This window comes from Zophobas morio, unplaced genomic scaffold (genome assembly GCF_036711695.1).
Source record: "Zophobas morio isolate AGI-343-1 ecotype UQ-CSIRO unplaced genomic scaffold, CSIRO_AGI_Zmor_V1 ptg000108l, whole genome shotgun sequence".
Classification (NCBI taxonomy): domain Eukaryota; kingdom Metazoa; phylum Arthropoda; class Insecta; order Coleoptera; family Tenebrionidae; genus Zophobas; species Zophobas morio.
The window spans coordinates 3,710,832-3,735,272 of record NW_026972213.1 but is presented as its reverse complement, the minus strand read 5'-3'; the positions used below and the strand labels follow the sequence as shown (position 1 = coordinate 3,735,272).

The 24,441-nt window shown below is 32.5% G+C and overlaps 4 protein-coding genes across 6 annotated transcripts in view; 3 read left to right on the top strand and 1 right to left on the bottom strand.

Moving 5' to 3' along the window:
- Window positions 1–4,985, top strand: part of LOC135144831 (transmembrane reductase CYB561D2-like) — a 37,945-nt gene extending 32,960 nt beyond the window's left edge. For 2 of the 3 annotated variants that reach the window (XM_064076935.1, XM_064076934.1), the window contains 2 exons: window positions 4,323–4,521; window positions 4,570–4,985. In XM_064076935.1, coding sequence (XP_063933005.1) covers window positions 4,323–4,521; window positions 4,570–4,877 — 507 coding nt within the window. In that variant the 3' untranslated portion in view covers window positions 4,878–4,985. Of the gene's footprint in view, window positions 1–3,277; window positions 3,459–4,322; window positions 4,522–4,569 lie in introns of those variants that run through there. The other variant, XM_064076933.1, reaches the window with a different exon arrangement.
- Window positions 482–2,909, top strand: LOC135144830 (transmembrane reductase CYB561D2-like). Its single transcript, XM_064076932.1, has 3 exons — window positions 482–780; window positions 2,191–2,389; window positions 2,439–2,909. Exons 1-3 carry the CDS (start codon window positions 622–624, stop codon window positions 2,744–2,746), a joined length of 666 nt encoding a protein of 221 aa, XP_063933002.1. The 5' UTR covers window positions 482–621; the 3' UTR covers window positions 2,747–2,909.
- Window positions 4,986–8,187: 3,202 nt separating the features above from the next.
- LOC135144829 (transmembrane reductase CYB561D2-like) lies at window positions 8,188–12,103 on the top strand. Its single transcript, XM_064076930.1, has 3 exons — window positions 8,188–8,426; window positions 10,359–10,557; window positions 10,611–12,103. Exons 1-3 carry the CDS (start codon window positions 8,226–8,228, stop codon window positions 10,910–10,912), a joined length of 702 nt encoding a protein of 233 aa, XP_063933000.1. The 5' UTR covers window positions 8,188–8,225; the 3' UTR covers window positions 10,913–12,103.
- The window catches only part of LOC135144828 (thrombospondin type-1 domain-containing protein 4-like), a 387,796-nt gene continuing 375,441 nt past the window's right edge, over window positions 12,087–24,441 (bottom strand). The window contains exons 8-12 of the mRNA XM_064076929.1: window positions 22,805–22,971; window positions 19,620–19,878; window positions 19,097–19,488; window positions 17,227–17,908; window positions 12,087–12,851 (exon numbers count right to left, since the gene is read on the bottom strand). Of these exons, the coding sequence (XP_063932999.1) occupies window positions 12,727–12,851; window positions 17,227–17,908; window positions 19,097–19,488; window positions 19,620–19,878; window positions 22,805–22,971 (1,625 nt within the window). The 3' untranslated portion in view covers window positions 12,087–12,726. The remainder of the gene's footprint in view (window positions 12,852–17,226; window positions 17,909–19,096; window positions 19,489–19,619; window positions 19,879–22,804; window positions 22,972–24,441) is intronic.

The window sequence follows — 24,441 nt, the reverse complement described above, 5'->3', positions numbered from 1 at the left end:
ATTATTATTAAAGTTGGAAATGCAAACAAATAATAGTTATATCGATATCATCATCTTCATCTGTTTTCTCTCCTCTCTCTTTACAATACGATCAAACACGTAATATAACGGGTAAATAAATGCTGTTAATTGTTATATGCTATTAATAGTAAAATGGGACCGACACTGCTTTATACGTTCGTAAAGTGTAGAGTTCAAGACATTGGTCGAGTTTAAATGGAATTCTGTCCTTGAATAGATGATATCGGTCGTGTTATTTTTATTTACGGATTACTCGTTTTGCATTTTTAATAAAGTGGTAAATTACAGTGCCTGTAATTTATTAACTACATTACATAAGCAGTGGTAATTCCCCGCGTGGAGAAAGTATCACTTACTTTTTTTTACACAGTAAACGAATGATTTTAAAATTAGAGCAGTAATATGAGTGAAAAATGTTCACACGTCACAACTCTCCACTATCAAATCATGTACTTTGGATGCAAGGTTTGTTACGGAACGTATCCCCAGTACTCTTGGATTCACAGAAACGTTGGGGAATTCCACGTTGTTTAACATAACATATCAGCAGCAAGACATTAATGTTTTGCACATTTTGTTGTTGTATTTTTGTTTGTTACAATGTCTGAAGCAGGGTCATTCCGTACAAATGTTGTTAGATTTGTTACAAATTTGGTGGTACGGTATATGCTGGCGAGTGTCGTAGTGTATTCGTGTTGGATAGCTATTGCAAATTACAATTACTGGTTTTCATGGCACGTTATTCTGTGTACTTTTGGGGTAAGTGACACTATTTACTTGTCAAAATGGCTGCATTAACCATGTTTTTTAAACAGACGAATCAATAAATCTTTAAATTACAAATGAGTAGTTCAAGCATTTTTAAGTTGTATTTCCAAAACAAAGTTAAAATTTTTGGGTCATATTGTGAAGATTATAACGTCAAGGACGATCTTATTTTTTATCGGGTATTTTAAAAGAGGGAAAACCATGAATAGTTGTGGAAACTTAAACACAGTTGATGCAATGGTTTGTAATGCGCACGTTAAAAAATATCCTTCGGTTCAAAAATATTTATGAAAATGTTTCGTTCTGACGTTATGTCAGTTTTTTAGATTATTATTTATTATCACCTGTATTAAAAGAATAAGTACAGTTGTTATTCGAAAAAGATGCAGTTGCACAAACAAATGTCAGTGCAATTCGTTTGCGAAACGTTTTTGAGGTTGTAAGGGTCCTCAGAGATTAATTGTATAATCTGGGTTCAGATAGTAAAAGATCGCCCATTTCATGTTTTATGTCATACTGACATCAAAATTGAGACAATATCGTACATTAGGTGTGCAAGTGGTAACTATGAAATATGTACATTGAAGTTAGCTTCAAATTTGGTTTTAGATTCTCTATTTCCGAGCCATTTTTTCCTATTTTTGACCTTTACTTACCTAACTTCCCATGCGTAAGCTAGAGCGATACACTCATAAATTTTCATAAAACAATCTTTTGTGGTAACTTCGATCACAATAGACCACGTGAGTTGAAAATCGAATAAATCTTTTCAAACTTCTCAAATTGAAATAAATATGTAATTTTAACAATGGTATCCAAAAGTTTCTAAATAGATTTTGGAGAAAAGGTGCTTCCTGAGATTTATTTTCTCCAATCACATTTCAATTTTTTGCCTGCACTGTTTGATGAAATCAGGAATGAGTAAAGTACACGATTTCATGAACACATTGAAATAATGGAAAACCGCAAAACCTTGATCGAGTTGCTGGAATAATTCAATCATAGTAATTTTCTGTTAGATGTTATACATTCTTGCAACGAAAATATTACGACGAAATTCTAAAATTCTAGCATGGCAAATTGTTGAAAAAATTGCATTAAATTTTATTACCATAAAAATAAAACAGCTAAAACAATTTGCGCTTCATCGTCATTATCACTTTTAAATTCAACTTTTTTCCTGATTCCTGTTGGGAAGCGTAGGCGTCGGAGACCGTTTCCGTCCTGGACGTTATCTGTACGTCTTCAACTCACTCACAATGACAAATATCGCACGCGATTAATTTAGTATTTAGGATAAGTAATCTGCGTGCTTTTTTTAAACAAATTTTAAAATACACCATATTCCAAAATTGTTCATAACTCGTGTAAGTATGAACCACCTATTTTTTATTTTTTCAGATGATTCCTTTGATGACCGAAGCACTTATGCTTTTCGCTCCTGATGAACTGTGGACAAGACAACTGACTAGAACTCAAAAGTATTGGATCCATGGTTTTTTAATGACTTTGGGAACTGTGTTAGTCAGTGCCGGGTGTATTGATACATTTTATTATATCTCAGATGGTTATCATTTATACACAGTACACGGAATCACAGGTAGGTTTTTAGAAAAAAAAAGTACAAATTACTAAATTTTAATTTGCAGGACTGATATCAATGATTCTGTTTATGTTGTCAATAGTTCTGGGATTTTTAGCTAATTATTCACAACGACTGACGAAATATGGAAGGCCAGTTACGTTTAAATTTAATCACAACATAATTGGCCTGTTAGGTTTTGTAATAGGTATAGTGAGTTTGTGCTATGCGTATTATACTAGGTGGTTTGTGTATTTTACATCTGAGGAATCAAGGATTGTTGCTTTAATTGTGACAATCATAGGGAGTTTATGGACGATGAATGCATCTTTAGTGTCTGCTTATAATCAAATTAAGACTTTATTAGGGAGATAGCTTTTCATTTTTAAAATTGTTGATTTTTGATGTATTTATTATTGAGATTGTATTTATAGCGCCTATATTACTTAACTTGGACGTTGAATGTGTTAAGAATACTCCTAAGTTATACCAATCTCTCAGAACTAATGTTATAAATTACAATACAAATAAAATTTGTTGAAATTAAATATTACGTATGTAATTTCTATAATACATATTAAAACACATGTTAATTATTTTGTTAATAAAATTAGTTAAATAGCACAGTCCCAATATTTCTTTGTACCTTTATTTTATGAAGAATCATTTCGTTTGAAATAAGTAAGAAAATTAAAATTAATTTTTGTAAAAGCTATTCTAAGTCATACATAATTAATTATATTATTTTACAAATAATAAAAATTAGAATCGCCAACAAACCATAATTCTAACAAATTAATAAAAATACGATGACAGTATCATCTAAAACAATAGTTGTCACGTTTCTGATAACAGGAAAGTTAACAACTTTGTAGAAATTAATAATCTTTCAATTAATATGTTCTAACCTGAACGTACGTTGTGCAAAATGTACGATTTGGGATCAGTTACTAAAAACGTATCGAGATTTTTACTTAATTGGTTAACCAGAAATCTTCTTGCTGGTGTAGTGGTCTATTCTTGTTTTCTTCCTATAAAGTACTACAATTATTGGTTCTCATGGCATGTAATTTTGTGTACTCTAGGGGTAAGTTCAATAAAACAAATGCACTTTTGCTAAATGAAACATTTATTTGAATGAAAATAACATATTTGCATATTATTTATGTATCTGAAATTTGTTTTCCAAAAACTTAAATACTCAAAGCTGCAGATTGATAAATTTTAAATACTTTTTTGTCACTGGGTTCACTGGGACACAGATTATTTGATATTTGTTGTTGAATACATGTCGGAAATAAAACTTTCCCAAATTATTGAATCTTAGATATATGTTCTATAATGTTGCAGTTTGAACAAAATATTTTTGTGTACTATTTACCCTAGTTTTTTCGTAGATATTTGTTTTCCTTCTTTTTATATTTTTGTCTTACGTACGTAAACTATTATCTCTAAAAGATCACTCATGCTCCGATACCTTATCCTGTATCAATCTTACGCTTCTGTTGCCGTTAATTTGTTGTTGCGACATGCCCTATTTATAGACAGTTATTGATTCTGTTTTGTTAGTAGACGTAAATTAGATTCAAAGATCAGATGAGGGAGATAAAAGTATGAGTATTTTTTATAAAAATCAAATACAGATACTACGGAATCAGTGGTGGATTAGGGGCAGATTAATATAGGGTCATCGAAAAATTTGAACCTGATAATAATGAAATTCGCGACAGAAGTTATCTTTCCTTGACATTATTTAAGCTGCAGCTGCTTTCAAAAATGATTCACCAATTTCATACAACCTATCATAGATCAAATAGTATTAGTGGTACACGTCTACCTCTAACATACCAACTGATACTTTCAGCTAATTATTCTTAGTAATGTCCATACAAAAAGATGAGGGATATTAATTTACTAAACGACTATTACTTTTTTTCTTTTCTCTTTGTAGATGATTCCACTAATGACCGAAGCTCTAATGTTGTTTCCATCGGATGAGTTGTGGACCACACAAACGACAAGAAGACAAAGATACTGGATACACGGGTGTTTATTTCTTCTAGGAACTATTTTAGTTAGTGCGGGGAACATAGACACATTTTACTTCTTAGAAGATGGTTATCACCTCTACACAATACATGGAATAACGGGTATCTCAAGCTAACTTGTTCGTCTTTTAGTCTGATCTGTACTTTTAGGGTTGATCTCCATGATTTTATTTATACTTTCCATTTTCCTTGGACTTATGGCAACTTACTCTCAATATTTAAAACATTATCTGCGTCCTGTTTGGTTCAAATTGGCTCACAACTTTGTAGGTCTGCTTGGATATGTTGTGGGAGTAGTTAGTTTGTGTTATGCGTATTATACAGACTGGTTTGTGTTCTACACATCTAAAGAATCTCGACTGATTGCATTAATTGCAACAATTTTGGGAACGCTGTGGACCATAAACGGCTCACTCATGTCAGCTTATAGTCAAATTAGAGCGTTACTCAATTATTAAATTGCTGTAACATTCTATTTTCGTTTATTTTATTATACTAATAATAATAATTGGTTAAAAGCTGAAACTGTAACATTTTCTGAAGATTAAATAAACACTTTCCCCAATCGTCGCTCTACTCGTTTTAGGAATTAATAGTAATAATATTAATACACCATGTCCAGGAAACCGAAAATTTCAACTGTATTTAAATTGATAATCTTAGTTGCTACTTATTTTTCAAGACAGATTCATATACAGGGAAGACGGAAGAGTGATCTAATATACATTGGATTGGATTGATTGGCCAATATATCACTAGAAATTCATCGTGAATTAACGCGTACTTATAGTATACCTACGTGAATCAAATATTGAGGCTATATTATTATAAGTACAGCAGATTAGGAAAGATTTTGATCTCCATTTATACTAATGATACAAAAGCGCCACCTTTTGCGATCTTTTGCTAAGTAGTGGTTTTCTATTGTTGGTGATATCTGATTTCGAGAAAACTTAATAATCGGAAAGTTCTACGCCATAATTGGTTCACAAGTTAACTTAAGAAAATGAGAAAAGTATTATCTTTTCTAAAGTCTATAAATTGAATGAAACTAAAGAACTGAACTCATTGTTAACAAATTGCATATAAATATAATCTAACAATTAAGTGTTACTATTACTAAAAGCAAGTTAACGATATATCCGAGAAAACGAAATAATTCTAAAGACAGTTGTTACCCATCACTAACCCGGGCATGACCGGCATTCAGGCAAGACTTCTATCATTAAGGGTACTAAGAGCAAAAATGATATGCGTTGGTTAGATTATTAAAACAAAAAACTTTCGTGGACCTACAGTTACGGCACACAAGTTCATTTGTTATTATTCTCTAAATTCACCCAATTCCCGAAAAAATAGCGTAACTACCGATCGTAACAGCTCATGAAGCCGTTAGGATAACCATTTTACACATTTTCCACAGTGCAGTGTAGCGACTTACGTCAATATGTTATGGGGGTACCACTAGAAGCCAGTAAATTATATTAGTGATGCAAAAGAAAGCTGGAAGAATTCTCTGTAACTTACAGCCTCAACAAAGTTGCTGAACATGTTTCAAAAATGAGAAGATATTAACATGACGTCAGTCTAGCTACAAATGAACGTGCTCAACTTCATCTATGAAACTCTATAGCAAAAAACCTTTATCGATCATGAGCATTTCATAAGACATCGTAATGCTCTGGGAGCCTCTGTGTACATTATTAAATAAAACCCAAATTTATTTGATTTTGTTGGAATCAATTTATGTAATAGAGTGGGAATTTTTTTTAACTTTGAACATATAAAAGAAAGTATGGGCTTAATCCTTATGATCAGTACACGTATCAATGCATTGGAAGTATGCAAGCAATGTTACTCCAATAAGAAATTAAATGTTTGAATTATTGTTGTAAAATATTTTACAGAAATGTAAACAATACACGATGCGTCGAATATAAACACCACTAAAGAAATAGAACAAATTATATTTTAACGGGGCAAAAGAAGTTGAATATCTTATGCTGTGCAGAAGAAAAATCATTGTCTTCATTAATTTCATTCCAACTATTTTAGTATTTCTTTGTTCTACATTTGGTCTGTATTTTTTTACGTAACATTGCTTGCATACTTTCAATCCATTGATGTGTTCTTCAAATTGAATATAGGGACTTTATGGTGTATGTGCAAAGTTAAAAAAATGTCCCGGTATATCCTTTCGAAAGATATTCAAGATTTGCCATCTTCAATTTTCAAGCGGAGAATAAAAATCTTTCGCAAAATATCTTTTATTCGATACAAGAATTCTTTGATGACAACTTGCTCCGAAATGGTGTATTTCGAAAATTGTTATAAGAAAATAAATAGCATAAAAGTAGTGCAAAATAGACATGAAATACCCCTCCTATTTCGAGTCCACCATGTTATTATTTTAACGGATAAAAACTTTAAAGGTCCTTTCTCTCAAAAAAGATCAAGATTTTAAATTTGCCCACATGTTATTAATGAACTATTTTAAATTTCGAGTGAAAAGTTATGAAGTGAGAATAAATATATAATATCACATCTTAGCTAAAAATCTATCTAGAACTTTAGATATTGTTACTAAAATGAGTTAAGCCTGAATAACTACCACGTGTTTTACGTGGCCGCAAAACCATGAACGGCAAAAAAGTCTAACATGAACTGGGAATTTAATTATACAGTGAAACCAAAATACAAGTGCTGACGCACCCGTCAATAGTTGTCCGGCGTTTCACACTACAAAATCGTTAATAAACTGACCTTACACTAATTGTAATTGTACTCATTGAAAGTGGTTGTGGCGTCGAAGACTATTTACTTTTGTTTAAGTAATTGCCCTTTTGCAAGATTACATACTAGATTTATTCGAACCTCTTTTAACACGTCTTTTCACTGCACCACCAAAATAACCAGAACTGAGTCAAATGCACTCTGCAGTATTCTACCTACTGTGTATTCCAAACCCTTAAACTACTAACTAACCTAAACGCAATAAAACGTGTGTGATTGCCTACCTTACTGGAATGATTTTAATTTTTCAAATGCGGTTTTGCTGCGCTAGTGTTTTCGGCGCGAAATTAAATTTTTAAATCGGAACACCACAATTCATTTTTTAGAATTTCTTAGAAACGCAATCTTTCATCCAAAAGTTTGGTGACTCTTATTCTTTTTACCAATAATTCCAGGGTGGTTCGCTTTTAAATTTTGTACTTTTTGATCCAAAATTTTTGAGATTAAGGGAGGCTGTGATGAGCACACGTAGGAGATGATAGATAGAGAGCTAAAATAGAGGGCTAGTATGTTTAAAAAAAAAATTGGATAAGGAAAATTGTCGGATAATGTAAAAGTTTTTGATAAGGGGATGAGATGCCATAAAGATCATTCTCCAAAAATGGTACGTCTCTTTGTTTTTAAAGGATTCTTTTTTTAGAAAAAAATCGGTTCACGGCTGATTACGGAAAGCAACAAAATTTTGGCAGGATTTCTCAAGAAAAAGTTATTATTAAAATATAATAAATACGTTACATAACAGGTCAATAAATGCTAAATTGAGATAATATAGGAGTAAGGATGGGTAAGTTCGAGCGGAACTCTATTTACGAATAAGTATATGGTATTGGTTTAATTGTTTTATTAACTTGTTGTTCTGCATTTTATATAAAGTAAGTAGTAATTTCCATTTCATTATTATCGAAACTGTATGCGGCCGACAAAGATTATCACAGAAGATGTCTCCAGAGAACAGGAATTCACAGAATTGACGGGAATTCCACTTTGTTTAATATATCAACAGCCATAAATTAATGTGGTGCATATTTTGTCGTTTATATACATTTGTTACAATGCTTGAGACGGAGTCTTTGAGAAAGAATCTCGTTAGATTTGTTACAAATTTGATAGTTCGATATATGTTGGCGGGCGTTGTAGTGTATTGTTGTTGGACAGCAATTATGTATTACGTTCATTATTGGTTTTTATGGCACGTTATCCTGTGTACATTTGGGGTAAGTTTAACCAACGCTTTATCCAGTCTATTTGTTTGTCAAATTGCTGTTGATATTTAAAGTTGTAAAAATAAAACGAATTTAAAAATTTCGTAGCGCATAACCAAAAGAAAAAAATTATTTGGAAAGATCTATTATAAAAATGTACCTCAGTTTATCAATGTACAGGGTGAGTTACTAAGTGCGCGGTCTGCGATATCTCATTAATTATTATTAGAAACAGAAACAAAAGTTAGACCAAAGTTGAACGGTTCTTGGAGAACTATACCCTAAAACTATTTTTCACTGCACAGAATGTTTTCTTTATAAGGCGTAACACGTAACGTAGTTTTTTTAAATGAAACACTGTATATATTTTTACATATTCTCATTAGCTTCTTCCTAGGTTTTATAACTACAGTTTACTTTTGAAATTCCCATGCGACGTTGCCAATTTTTTTGGCAATCACAAAAAAAATTGCAATAGAGTTATTTCTAAAGGCTGTTCTATAATATTTTGTCGAAGAATAAACAGAAGCAATCATTTTGTTGTGGTGATAGTTAAATCAATTTAATATACCTACTGAGTGGTTGTAAAAAAAAATCCGTTACGCCACACTGTAGAATTTACATGATGTTAAATTATGATTTAATTCATGTGAATGGCTAAATTAAAAACGAGCTCATCATGGACTCTTAGTACGTCACACAAAACAAAGCACATACAAAAAAACACAACAACGTACCTACGTGATAAATACGGCCAAAATTAAAATAATAATTCGAGAATAAATGTTCAAATTCAGTCTGTGAGAAATAATTAGGATGTAAAAGAATAAAAGAAAATACAAAATACACATCTGGAGTTAAAAATCTTAACATAAGTAGTGAATTTACAAACAATAAAACAAAAATTTCACGTGTTGATGCAATAATTGAAGTTGTACAGATTTCATATTAGAAAATCATTAATAAACATATTATATTAATAATTACACTCGTCGAAGGGGATCGTGGTTTCGAATGAAACTTAATTTTTGTTCAGACAGGTGTCCTTTTGTAAAATTACTAAGAAATTCTGTGTAGTGTATATTTGAAAATTATTGTCGACGTAGATCGCTGTGAAAATTCTAAACAAAGTTGGTAGCAAGTCAAGTACTTATATTCGTAATATTAAAATTACTTATTTCACTAATTTTTCTAGTATAAGCAATGTCGTTTTTAAACGAAAGGGAACGTGAATCAGTTTGTCCTTGTTATTACGAACTTCTTTCTTTGTGGTTTGTTTTAAATCGTAACCTTAAACTGATAAAATTGACATCTTGTTATTTTTTTGGGTCTAAATCTAAAGTTGGGTTTGCACAATAATGGCCTACTAACATTGTTTAAAAATTTTTGTCAATGCTGCAAATGCTAATATTTCTTTAAAAAGAATATAGGGCAATTTGTTATTATACCAACATTCTTTCATTCTTGTGATTTATGTTTAGTAAATATTAGGTAACATATAACATTTCAAAATGGTTATCAATGCAGTAGGCCATAAAACCTAGCTTTAGATTTAGTTACAAAAAAATAATTAGTTCTCAATTTTATCAGTTTGAGGTTACAATTTAATATAACAAACCACAAAGAAAGAATTTCGTGATAATAACGACAAACTGACACACGTTCCCTTTAGTTTAAAAACGGCATTGCTTATATAACAAAACTTAGTGAAATAAGGAATTTCAAAATTCCGACTATACTTGACTTGCTACCAACGTTTTTAGACTTATATTATTTTTAGAATAATTTTTATACTCCAATAAAAAATATGTATTCATGAAATTACATACAGGAAAAATCTGCGTTTTATTGGAATGAACACCATTCTGACAATCTGTGCGTTTTGAATGCATATATACCCCGCTGTACCATTAGTATATTTAAAGGTCCATTTTTTTGTTATAGATGATTCCTTTAATGACCGAAGCACTTATGCTTTTCGCTCCTGATGAACTGTGGACAAAACAACTGACCAGAACCCAAAAATATTGGATCCATGGTTTCTTAATGATTTTAGGAACTGTGTTAGTCAGTGCCGGGTGTATTGATAATTTTTATAATATCTTGAAGGGTTATCATTTATACACAGCACACGGAATTGTAGGTAAGCCGTAAGAAGAAGTTAGAAAATACTCTTTACTAAAACTTAATTTCCAGGATTGATAGCAATGATTCTGTTTATTTTATCAATTGTTGTGGGATGTTTAGCAAATTATTCACAACGACTGACGAAATTTGGAAGGCCAGTTACGTTTAAATTTATTCATAACTTTCTTGGACTGTTAGGTTTTGTAATTGGTATAGCGAGTTTGTGTTGTGGATATTATACAAACTGGTTCGTAAATCGTACATCTGAGGAATCAAGAATTGTTGCCGTAGTTGTAACAATTTTGGCAAGTTTATGGATACTGAATGGATCTTTGGTTTCTCTTTATAATCAAATTAAAACTAGGACTTAGGACTCAGGGTGTCGTTTATTTTTAAGACTGAAAAATCGACTGATTTTTTATTAGTTAAGATGATGAATGTCTCCCTATCTGTATAGATGCCATCGACAATCTTTAGAATTGATCTGAATTTGAACAATTAAGATTGCAATGAGTATGGCTTCCAGATATGTATGCATGTATGTATAGTCTTTCAAAAACAATGTTGTTTATGTACATTTTTGTGAATGTAACTTATGCAAATTTCTTAACTAATAAAATACTCTATTATGTATTAAACAATATCAGTATTGCTTAAAAAAAACACTTTTTGTAAAATTGTGTTCAAGATAATAGCCACCATTCATTATAATTTATAAACAATATTTAAACCAACGAACAAATAACAAATTTTGCAAATTAATAAAAGTAGGACTATATTCTACAAAGTGCCACGTTTCGGACGATAAAAATTTCATAAGGTTTTTCAACAGTCCATAATCTTTCAGTCAGGCACTATTTTCTAACCTGAACGTACGATGTGAAAAGGGTACGATTTTGTGTTCATGTATTAGCAATTTTAACCATATTAAAACTTAATTTGCGTTAAATAACACTTGCCGAATATGCTGAATTTAAAATTAAAACAGTTTTGTTGTTTTCTAGAACAAATCAATAAAAATATGTAGGTACTATGTATTAGCTTTTATTAAATGAAGTGTCAATATGCAAGGTGTTTTACACACCTATTTATTATGTCATGCTACCGTGGGGTTACTTTTATATTTTGTAATGTCTAAAGCCGGAAAATTTAATTTAAACTCAAATTAATTTTCCCGAATTTATTCAACAATTTGAACCACACGAATGTTATATTTTTACCACCTCCACACACTACACCGAGTAATACTTTAAACCAAGTTTTATTTACACTTTCCACTTTCCTTGGACTTACTACACCTTGTTCTCAACACTTACCTTTCAAATTTCTACGTCCTGTGTAGTCCAAACTTGCTCCAGTTGTGTGGGTCTACTTTGGTATACTGTGGGAGTGCTTAGTTTGTGTTATGTACATTATATAGACTGGTTTGTGTTCTACACATCTAAAGAATCTCGACTATTGCATTTGTTGCAACAATTCTGGGAACGTTGGGGACCATTAACGGCTCACTAACGTCGGGTTATAATCAAATTAGAACGCCATGGAAACATTAAATTGCTATAACATTTTATTTTCGTTTATTTTATTATACTAATAAATACATACAAGCTAAAATTATAATACTTATTTGTAATGTCTATACTTAAAATTAATACAGTGCCTAAAAATAAGTCAGATTTTGTTTTAAATTAATTACACGTAACACACATTTTGGCAAGTGCGCAGTCGCGCGCTTAGTAGCGCAAATACAATTAAAATTAACAATAATTGTTTTTTTGTTGAAATAAATTTTGGCAGTGCTTTTCAAGCGAAGTACAATGAATAAGTAATCACGCACTCTTCTTAACAACTAGAATAGTTAGTGGAAAAACAATCACAGACATCTATAAATGTAAGAGTATTTCTATCGGTGATGGAAGAACAGTTGATACATTGGAGTCTACTGGGATTTTTAACGTATAAAAAATATATTTACAAAAATCGACTATTAACAGAAATAAATATAATTGAATGTAGCAACCAATGTATTCCACCTACATGCATTGTTATTGGAAAAAACATCACACACACATTATTTTACTTTCACTCGTACATCACTTTCTCTAAAATTAATAGAATTCAAAATCCTAATTTATTTAAAGTCAGTACTTGGGTTTTGACTACGCATTATTCTTCCAATCACAGATTATTCCAACAGATCTTGCTGTGCCCTCTTGCAGGACACACAACAGTGATTAGTGTAGTAAGGGTACTGACACAGACGTGCCTGTACTGCCAGGTAACAATTTCGGATTCGATCGATGCAAGAGCCTGAAAAAGAAAAAAGGACTGCTAGATTGACCACAACACGTACATAAGGTGTTTCATCCAAGACCGCCACCCATCTTTCTAGGATTTACATTTTTACAAAATAAATTGCTCAACTGTGTGACAACTACGTGTCTAAAGCCTTTGAAAACTAATATAAAACATTTTTCTGCCTAGGATAAGTTAACACGAATCAACTAATATAACTTATTTTTACTTGCCATTTCTATAAAGAAAAGAACATGAGTGGATAAGTTAAAAAATGTATAACTACGTCATGTTTTAGTTTCATTCTTAACTCGCCTGAATCGTGTTACAGATGAATGGTAACAAAATAAACAGTTATTATGCTCGTCACATCGAAATTTTCAACAAACAGTGGACGCATTTCAACAGTTATGCTGTCGTCTAAAATTAGATCGCAGTGTAGGATCCTAGAAGAGCAGAATATCTGTTGAAATGCTTTGACAGTTTGTTGAAGTTTTCGGTGCCATAAAGATAATAACATGTTTGTATTTGTTTATACTAGTGTCGGCACATTGCATGGCCGTTCTAGAAATCCACTGAATAATAGGTAAATATTTCAAGCGAGTAACACTACCAATTCTTACTGTGAGAGATGAAAATTTAAATTTGAAATTTTATTGTTATGGTTATGATAGTCCTTTTAAGTAAAATCATTCATTTTGGTTGATTTTTAGCGTTTTTAGGTATATTGTGTAAAGGAGAAATGAATTGTAATTGTAATTCCTTCTTACAGTTTTTAACATTTCGTACAAGAAAGTTCTTTAATTTTCTTTTTTAATTTTGTTACATAAATTTTGCACAGCTGCTACACTTGTTATTCCTTATTTGAGGAAATTATGAATATCAAAAACCCCAACTCAAAACATTCAAAACTATATAATGTAGGTATTCACCAACGTAACTACGACCTTTTTAGACTGCAGCAAACCATGGAAATCTAATTACTTGCTTAGTAAACAAATTGATAAGCTAAAGTGTCTTAAAAAAGACCAACATTTATGTCGATCACCCATTATGAATTTTATCAGAAACCTAACCATTGCTGCCAGTTTAAATATCATTAAGAAATATTAGTATTAAAAATTAGTTAAACATTAAGACCCATAAGTTAAAAATGATTTTTTCTAGTGTATTTTCACAAGAATCATGCATTTTTCCTTCATGCGTGTTCTGCAAACCTAAAATCATTTCCGAATGGTAAATGTACTATCTAAAAGTAAATCTTACCTACTGTACTTTAATTTTGAAAAAAAAAACAGCTAACTGCTTTAGAAAGATGGATTTAAGAATTGTTTAGTTCTTTTCACTTATTAATAACTTAATTCTACCCACTGTTCAAACTCAGCATCCACTACTTTGTTGCACTGAGCCGTCATTATTATCATTTTCTAAATAATTCTGATTATGAATAAGATGGATCGAGGTTGTTCTCAAACGACAAATTTGCCATGTGTTACTTTCCGATCAGCCGAATTAAGTTGTGTACAATGTTTATTAAAATTTTGTTACATCCATCAAGTACATTTGGAAAGAACCTCAAGCCATAAATTCTCGACCTTATTTTAAAACCTAAAAAGTTGTGTGCTTAAGAAACCATTTCGATATGAAGATATGCTATAAAATATTATAATTAGATGCCATAGTTGTCGAAAATTTTCCACTTTGAATTTGACTTTTCTGTCTCTGAAAATTTGGGTATGGTGCACTGCCCATTTCCACCACACATTTTTGTTGTAACTTGTTCAAAACAGAAATAAGCTGATTAACCACCCAATTTTGAAAAAGTGTCCCGTTCATCGTTTTGTGGTAATCTATGTCGTTATTTCTCGAATTTAATAAAAAGTTAAATCGAGGAGAGGAACCGTTTTGGTAAATCCATGTTTCGTCGTGGTACACAAACGTTACATCTTCTCTATAATTTAAAATTTAATAAAATATTAAAAAAAAAAAAATGTTTGCTGTAACGACGTGTTTTTCTTCACATGAGAAAGTTTATCTTCCTATGTTTGTAACCCATAGATTTAATAATTTTGAAATGTGTTGTTCTCCTCTGAAATTGCTTCCGTGCATCAGCCAAAAGTTTGTCCACTGTAAAATACTCTTTTTTTTCATTATATTGTCAAATGAATCGTTGCAGGTTTTTTCTCGATACAAAATCATCAAAAATTTCGGCTGTTTTTTTTCGCCGGAGGATGAAGTTGTAGTTTTCGTCTTTGGTCACAAGAAAATTTGAAACAGTTGCACAGCTTAACTATAAAGATATTAGTTTGAAAACAAACATCTACAAGGTCTTTGTAAGTTACAAAAAGTATGCTAGTAATTCTTAAATTTATTTGCTTCGGTCCTAAGTCAGACAGATTTCCTAATTTTATACTTGATTAAAAAAAGAAAAACACGATCTGGTACCTGAAAGTGACAAACTAGCATACATGGAAGATACACGTCGGAAGTGACAGTACAAAAAACACGTTAGTCAATCATGGTAGCCAACAAAAAGAAAGAAAAATACATGGCCCATTCAAGACCAAAAAGGTTGTGAATATAATAATAAATTGGTTGTCCTTCAGGAAATGATACGTAGATTTTTCGCTTAACTGTTTCTAGTATTCGACCAAAAGACAAAAACCACTGCGAAGAAAGAAAAATATCTGCCGATATGTCATCATTTCATCAATCAAAAATATGGTCGATAACGCAAAACATTTAAATAATGTTAGAAGTGCTCTTCTTAATCATCGGGGTATAATTCGCAGTTTATTCTACACTACCAATGTCCCTAAATCGACATTTTTTCGAAAATGTGAGAAAAGTAGCCATATCAGGAGTATATTATCAATTGTGAAATCCATACTCACAGACCAAAATAAACAGGTGTTGCCCCGCTGTCAAAGAGAATTGTAAATTGGCACCTCAATGGATATTTTGAAAATCTGTATAACTAAGTGCATCTGAATAAAACACACTATTATATTCAATAAAAAAAAAACATTCAAATTACTACGTCACTCTCAATGAAGACTTACCCGAGTGAACGTGCAAAAGTAAACAATTCGTTACTAAAGTTATGTTTATTTATGGCTGCAATAGTTTGACTTCGTTACGATGCTGCTAAAAGACAGTATTTTGACGGAAAAATGGGGAACTGGCTATTTATTTTACAGAACCACCTCAAAAAAAATCGGCAAAAATCGAGCAACAAGAACAATCGTCCCAAAAAAAGTAAGTGTATTAATGTTATGGAATGTGAAAAACTGTTCCTACAAAGTGTTTAGTCATCTATAAGGGATAAATTTCCGATTGCATATACAGCGTGTTATTGAAAGGTACGTACAAAATAACATAGGCAATTGGTATCGAAGTATGAGTGCTAACAGTAAAAAAAAGTTCAGGTAAAAGTGTTCTCCTTTTAGAGACAAAAATTATTAAAATTTATGTCCAAATTCGTTGTACGCCTCTGATAAAAAGACCATTTTTCGTTTCTAAGGCAACATTTAGTCTTGACAAAAGTTCTATTGTTACAGTTGCTAGGATTTACTAAAATAAATTAATGTTACCTATTTATCCTTCAGTTGCGTCTAAAAAGGTTGGATAAGGGTTAATTTTCCCCTTATAATTTTGATAACACAAAATAAGTTTTTCAGACTTCTTAGACTTACTGTCGATTTTGTTTTACGTACCTTTCAATAACACCTTATATAAACAAACCTACCTTTATTTAATTTAAGTTTCTTGAGTTTCAGCTAAATAAAAAAATAATAAATTCAATTTGAGAATTTTGTATTCCATAATTTGGGACAGATCTAAAACCTGAAATCAAATTTTGGAATGCGAAATGGTGAAATTTTAATAATTAAAAATCAATTCTTATCAGAAAAAGTCATGAACCGGCAAAGACTTTGTGCTGAACCCATGTATCGACTTGTTAGGTACATTTTTATAGCTGACAATACCGCTACGACTTGCCTCATAGTGGTCACTAATTTTAACTACACAACTTTAATTATGGTGGAGGCGCCGGGCACATCTACGCATTTGTTTACAGCGTAGTTACAGATAAATTAGATACTTTGATATGAAGTTTTTTTTTTCATTACGGCTCGTTATAATGTCACTGTCTGATCCATTTCACCTGTACATAAATCAGATGTTTGTACCCAAGGAAATATTTGAATGTCGAGGTAATTTCTAAATCTAACCTGAAAATATCGTCCACTACTATTTACATCAACATATGTACAATCACCAGTAAAACCCAAGACAGAAATAGGGAAAGCTTTAATAAAAGTGTCAAATACAACATCAATGCATTAATAAGTGAGTAATACGTAGAATTAATAATAAATCAACTTACGATCAGCGGGTTCATCTTGCACTGGCTTGTACCTCTCCCTATGTTCCTCAGCCCTGTGACAAGCGCACTGCCTCTTAGCAATAGGCATCTCATTGTCAGCGCAATTATTCGAATGCTTCCCTTGCGCATCCATGCATCTAACTTCCCTCCTCTGCACCCCGTTGGGACAAGCCCCTTCGCAAACGCCCCATTCTCCAAAGAACCATTTGGGAGCGCACTTCCCGTTGCAGAGTTGCTCCGACGCCGGTTTCAGCCCAGCGGGACAGGTCATTTCATTGGTAATATGAGACTGACCCCTGATTTTGACGACACAGAAGACATCCCGTTTTTGTTTGGCGTGTCCGGAGCATGAGTCAGAGCACGGCGTCCACGGACCGCTGAACCACTGACCTCCACATTGTTTGTCGCTGGAGCACGCCCTCGAGGTCTCCGGTTTGCTGTTTTCACTGCAATTGTGGTGATGAAAGCAGACGGCTAGACGGCTCTGGGTTCCGGTACCGCAGGATTCGGAACAATGGGACCATTCTGTTAGGAGCCATGGGGACGTTTCGCCGGTCAATGACGCGGAGCAGGGGCCGTTCTCGCAGTATTCGGCGTTTTTGGGGCGGTCCTCGGGGTGGCAGCGGCCGCTAGCGCAGCTGACGGAGCGGGTGCGGTGGCCGGTACCGCAGGACACGGAGCACTGAAAGAAGCAAAACGGAATGGATTTTTAGTTTCTCGGGAATTCTAGACCTATAAACAATAGTTTTAACAATGAGTATGTCATTTTTCTTGTGGATCTCAAGATTCTGTTACATTGTATTGTATTTGATTTATTCTGTAATAGCTTAAGCGATTTTTTTTGTTTTATACTAAAGAATTTAGAATGAAGACTTCACGCCAAGGTTGGTAATTTTTATCATCGTAAATAAATAATTCTGAAAAAACATTTACGAGTTTACTTGTAGCAGTAACTTGCTAATGCATAACCAGATTCATTTGAGGGAATTAAGGTTTATTGTCAAACAACAAGGTATTCTGTTTAATAAAACATCACTCTTCCAGATATTATTCTCACACCTTGCAGTGCAAAAATACAAAGTAAGTATCAAAAGTCCAAGTAAATAATAAGAAAACGAGACTATATTTTATTATTATTATTGTGGATAAGTTGGATATCAAACCTAAGTCCAATTATAAGCCAACATAATGAGATAACTGTTCCAAGTAGCTAGAAAAATTACTATTGGATCTTCATTAGGAAGTAATTAAGATGCTTTTTGTTGTTGCGTGTGTTTGTACAGAAGATATCAAAATCTATGGCTGAATAAATGTTGATGATTAGGTGCAATGATGACATTATCAGAACATTTACGTTCGTTGTATCAGAATGTAAAAGACGTGTTTTCTAGAGTCGAAAATAAGAACTCTAAAATATTACAGAACACTACCTAAAAGTCTGGACATTTTTCATAAAAACTTTGTGCACGATACATACAGTCCAAAACGTTTTAATAATGGTCTTGGAGGGAAAGGTCCGAAAACTTAGGATTAAGAAACAAGACATTAACATTCTGTTCTGACTGGTCGACAATTTGTTATATGGCCTACGAGATACTCTTGATCTAGATCATGTTTAACCAACTTGAAAGCGAATTTTAATCAACGCACACCACACTAGCTATCTCAGTGTTCGTTAGAATTTAGAAACGATCGTGTGCGTTGAAATCGGGCAACAAAATAAATGCCATTTTTTTACACAATTTTAACATCTTAATTTTACAAAATTTTAAAAATCAAAAAACCAAGTGGTTCAATCTTGTTGATTTTTTTTTTGTGTACATCGTTAAAACTAAATCGATAAATGAAACAATGTTAAAATGAAACTTACCGAAGACCAAGGCCCAACCGTCCACTCCTGTCGACTACTTCTAAAAGAGGTCTCCGGAGTTTGTGGCAGCTCATTATCCCTAATACTCTCACAAGGTTCCTGTATACAGGGCTTAGCTTGAGATGCTGGTTTTGGTCTTGGACAGGCTATATCGCTCGTGACAATTTTTCGTCCAGTACTCAGCTCCTGGTGACACTGCGGAACATAATGTTGAATTCCTTCACCGCAAGTCACACTGCATGAAGTCCACTGTGCTTCCCAATATGGTGGACAGTCTTTAACGTTGCAGCGAATAGGCTGGGTCATGGGCTTCTCCAAATGGGAACATCGTCTGTCGGGAACGGGGGTCTGGGTGTGTTCTCGGACACAAGTTACCACGGTGGCTTGCAAACCTTAAAAGAAATTTGTAAAGTGTAAATATTTCGTTAGTTTTAAAGCTTAAGTGTTAGTTTCATAAACTTGCTTCCATAGGTGACTCAGACGTTGTTAAAACATCATGTTAGTAGAATCTAAGAAGCATTACCACCGCCGCAAGATTTTGAACATGCTGAAACTCCGCTGATCTTCCAAGCGAAGCGTCTTCTTAATCTAGTTCGTCTATGGACGGGTCGTGCTTCGTCGCGTTGATTCAAGGCGTTTAAGGGGGTTTCTAGGCGGCGAGGCTCCGGGACTCCAGAATCCGAGGGTCGTTTAATTAGTGGAGGAGCTATGAGGGGCGTGTTGGACTCCATTGGAAGGGAATAACCATATTTGACGCCCAGGTTGGTTTGGAAGTTTATGATCTGTTGGAAACAAAAAGTCAAAAAACACATTTCGGTATAGTGAAGAAGTATAAGTTCCAAAAGCCATTGAAGGTTCATTTTAAATATGTTTTTCTTCTGTTTAGCTTTGTTTGACATGATGATATAATCTTTTTTAAAAAAAGAGTCGGTGGAAATTATATAACACTACATTAGTCTACATATTAATTAACAATTTGACTTCTTTGTGACCACTTTTAAATTTTATTGATTTTAACGTTCAAATGAATGTAGCCTTGGATTAATGTTCAAGCAAAATAAACACGTGCTTAGGGTGTCAAGACTCAGGCGACAGGAGAGAATTTATTCGTTTTAATTCGCAAAAACAAACAATACCTGCTTCGTGCAACAGCGAATAATAATCGTAATTTTCTATTTTATAATCTACATGTGTGCTATGATTTTTGTTTAAATAATTTATGTGTGAAATTCTTTATTTTAATATGTCTAATAATGATCCGTACAGAAAAACTGATTGTAGTCGCTAGATCACAGAATTTTAGTCGAAATAACTTTGTACTAAAATAAATTGTTCGAAAACAGTTAAGAATATTAATATTTATAACCCAACAACGACAATAACTATACGGGCCATTTACTTAATTTCTAGTTTCCCGTACAAATGATTTAAATTTACACAAAAATCTGAACGAATTATTAGTGAATTTGTCTTACATGTGTTTGTTTTATCTCACTTCTTTCTAAAATTTTGAATAGTATTATGGTTGTTAAAAAAATACGTTCACATATGGCACAAGCAAAAAATACAAATAGGGGCACTATGACGTGAAAGCAGAAGATTTTGGGGAAAAAAACGAAGCAATAATAAATATAATAGTATTTGTATTATTTATATTGTTGAAAGGAATAATTGTTAGAAGTTCATGACTATTTTAATAAATTTTGCAATAAATGAACAAGTGCTGTGTATTGAAACTCGTGGAGCAGCGTTTTATATATAATATTTAAAAACCTAACACTGTATTACAAAATTTTATTTAGAAAAATTAAATATTCGCAGAATAAATAGAAATAAAAAACAATGTAAAATTCTATCTAATCTGTGCCGAATTTTTGAAATTTCTTACAAATAGTTAAAAAGTATGTCACTGAAGGAAAAAGTTTAGTAAGGTTCCTGTATCACAACAAAAAAAATGTTAGCTGTTACAGGAAACGTTTTAACTTCCAAATTGCATTAATTCGACAATCAGATGTGACACTGTTTATTTATTGGACACATTGTATAAACACAAATTCAAGATTTAAAGAAATAAAGGGCTTAATTTTCAACAGACGTCAGTCGAAAAGATTTATATGCCAACAACAACTAGCTTTAAGGAATGTTTATAATAACTCCATGTTGCAGCAACAGTTTTTGTGAAATATGAAAAGTGTGGAACCCATTCATATTTAACAGAAAACCAGAGAATATAGGAAACTAACAATTTCCAAGATAGTAAAGATATTTTTAAAAATATTCCTGAAATATGTGTTAGCTATACGCGTTATTATTTAATTTCAGCTGATATAAATCAAAATAATTTCAAAACTACTGCACATAGAAGAAGCAATTTCTAGGATTGTATTAAAATGATTGAAAAGAACACACGTTTAGAGGCATTGTTCAAGTGAATGTAGCGCTTCTAATTCCATATAAAATAGCAACAGTGATTACAACATCTGTATTTCTACATTTATGATTTTTCCGTTGGTATTGAAAAATGGTTTCCAATTCAAATTTTGTTATAGCACGTGTAGCAACAATAGGCCTAGATATTTAGAGAAATAAACACTTCAAGTTCTATTTAAAAAACAAATACATGTTTTTCAAAGATTTAACCGCTTAAAATACAACATGTAGCTAACTAGATGAAAATCATTTTGAAACACCCTTTACTTAGTGCTTTGATTTATTTAAAAAATGTTTCAGATAAAATTGAAGCGTTATCTAAAATTATAACCTTTAGAAAAATAATAGATATTTTGAAAAAGTAAGCAGGCAATTTTTCTAAAAACAAAATTAAACTGTTGAGGTAAACAGTCCAGTTTTCTGTAAAAGGGAAAAGTGCAAAGTCACACAAAAATACGGCATTTTCATATTTTAAAACCCACTCAACCTTCACCTCTTTTATTAATACTCAAAAACCTTGTTTTATTTTATCTCGGCACTTCAGCCTCAAGCGTTTAGTACTACGGAGTAATTACGTGGTAATAATTTTGCATCTACGAGAGTTATAAATGCCTGATTTTTAATTTTTAGACATTCAGAGCTATAATTAAACCTTGAACCTGCTTATGCATGAATTTATTACAATTTTAAGAGCCAGTGGTAAACATCGCAATAATCATCATCCTAATTTCAATTTTATACCTAGTAATCTATAACTCTGTCAAGTTCAAGTACTTAAAACACGCTCAACTCCTGAATCGTGCGAATGCACACCCGCGGATGTATTTATAACCGGAAAACTATTTCTGCATTTAAAAATGACGAACAGAACATTATAATTTATATATCAAGTAAAACATACGCGCTTCGGATAATTTTGATGGGGCTTAGAACCAAATTAAAAACGTCTCTGTTTTCGCAACGTTTTTTACATAAAGCACATTGCAAACTGAGGGTCACACAAGCTGATAATGAAAAAAGTAGCGGCCACTTAAAAAGCGCGATTAGAAAACTATAAATAGTCGCATAAGTGCTCTGATTCTATTTACGCGAAAAAACTCGACCTACGCTAACCCTCTCCTAATAATAATAAAACTAAATTGGCCTGCGCTACTGCATCTTAACTTGAACCGCCATAAACAGACTCATAAATAATAAGTATCCGGGAGAATCATTAAGAAGACCTTCAATTGAAATCACTTATCACGCTCATTCCATAAAGTTAACGAGCGGACTTACCATTATATCGACAGGATTGGCCAAAGGTCCTGGCGAGCTGACGGTCTCGTAGGAAGTACCGTCCTGTTTGACGTAAGTGAACCTCGTGCCGGCACCTTCCAATACCCCAGGACTGCTGATCTTCCAATCGCCATTGACGATGAACGATCCATTGGCATTCTTCAAAGCTATAAAGCAAATCATATACAGATGAAGCGCCAGCCTGGCATCCCAAAGCTATCTAAATGACGCGGGCTGATTGCAAAAACATTAGACGTAATGAATTTATTGCCTTCTGCCATTTAGTTCTTTGTAGCCGCGATTCTAAATAAAACGATGCGATTTGCACGTGCTTTCAGATTTGTGTTTCAAATTCGCTATAGAAAATTACCCAACAGTCACGCGGATAATGTGCATGATGCTGTTCTTATGTCTGAAACTACATTTTTTTTTTGTAAGACTTGTCTTGTATTTACAGATTTTTATTATCACTCCTAGTATGAATGAGTTGTGGTAGCTTTACACACATGAATTTGGCGAAAACAGTCCCCCTTGACGTGGTATGTGCTGGTCCGCACAGGAGAATCAATGCAACTTAAGTATAGTTCGTAAATTTCTTGCAGTTTTGAAATATTTGTACTATTATTGTTCAAAATGTTAAATATATTATTATACCATCTTGTGCACGTCTCAACATGCCACTGCATTCTACTCACTGATTAATATAAGTTTTATGTTGTCGTGCAAAACCGTCAATTTAAATACAATCTATAAAAGACTACAGATTACTAATTTTGCCAATTGCAAAGTCGTTCCGCACGTTTCTCAGAAGTTTATATTAAAAAAAAACTGCATTCTTGCTGCAGATATTATTGTTATTAATGATTCTTTTATTGAGTAATCCCATTCCAATTGAATGTGACTTCACGCCAACTGCAGACTCAATAATTTTAATGTTATCTTGCGGTTGTGTCTGATTTTTGCCTTCGATAGTGCTAATTTAGAACTATTATATGCAGAATTAATGAAGGAAAGTTACAAGTTTTAAGTTATGTACTGACAAAGTTCCACTCCCAGATTGATATATTTCGAAAGGGGTTTAGATATGTATAACATCAAAATTATTATTATCTGCAGCAAGCAGTGAATTTTTGAAACTTAAACAAAATTGATAATGTTTTTGCTAAAATTGGATATGAAATTACTCATTCGTAGTAGAATAATACTGTATTCACATATAATGTTATTTGGCCACTGTAACAGAGTAAAGTTGAAAATATTAAAAAATTAAATGATTTACTTCGAAACTTTATTGTATGCGATGTAACAATTAATCTCAACTTAAACGACTGCGACACGAACGACATGTATTACGCAGAAGTGTTAAGTGACATTTCAAGGTAGAGTCTGCTCTAATTCAGTAAATCTTTTGCAAACTGTTTATGTTTGTGTTGCTCCTTGATATTTCGTATAAAGTTTAGAAAATGTGGAACCTAGAATATGTACTTATTTTCAAATGTTTACAAACAGATAGTCCCAAAGCTTTTGCTTTCCGTGACAGTATACACCAAATTGAAGATCGTTTGAGATATGACATTTTTGTAATTTTAAAACGGAAAAGAACCACAAAGAATTCTAAAATCAAAACAGAAAAGAGA

What these genes read in the sequence shown, in the direction of transcription:
- LOC135144830 (XM_064076932.1), top strand. Translation starts at nt 622, where the DNA reads ATGTCTGAAGCAGGGTCATTCCGTACAAATGTTGTTAGATTTGTTACA. An exon ending in TTATTCTGTGTACTTTTGGG is followed by an intron (nt 781 to 2,190) that starts GTAAGTGACACT and finishes TTATTTTTTCAG; the next exon opens with ATGATTCCTTTGATGACCGA. An exon ending in CACAGTACACGGAATCACAG is followed by an intron (nt 2,390 to 2,438) that starts GTAGGTTTTTAG and finishes TTTAATTTGCAG; the next exon opens with GACTGATATCAATGATTCTG.
- LOC135144829 (XM_064076930.1), top strand. Translation starts at nt 8,226, where the DNA reads ATGTGGTGCATATTTTGTCGTTTATATACATTTGTTACAATGCTTGAG. An exon ending in TTATCCTGTGTACATTTGGG is followed by an intron (nt 8,427 to 10,358) that starts GTAAGTTTAACC and finishes TTTTTGTTATAG; the next exon opens with ATGATTCCTTTAATGACCGA. An exon ending in CACAGCACACGGAATTGTAG is followed by an intron (nt 10,558 to 10,610) that starts GTAAGCCGTAAG and finishes CTTAATTTCCAG; the next exon opens with GATTGATAGCAATGATTCTG.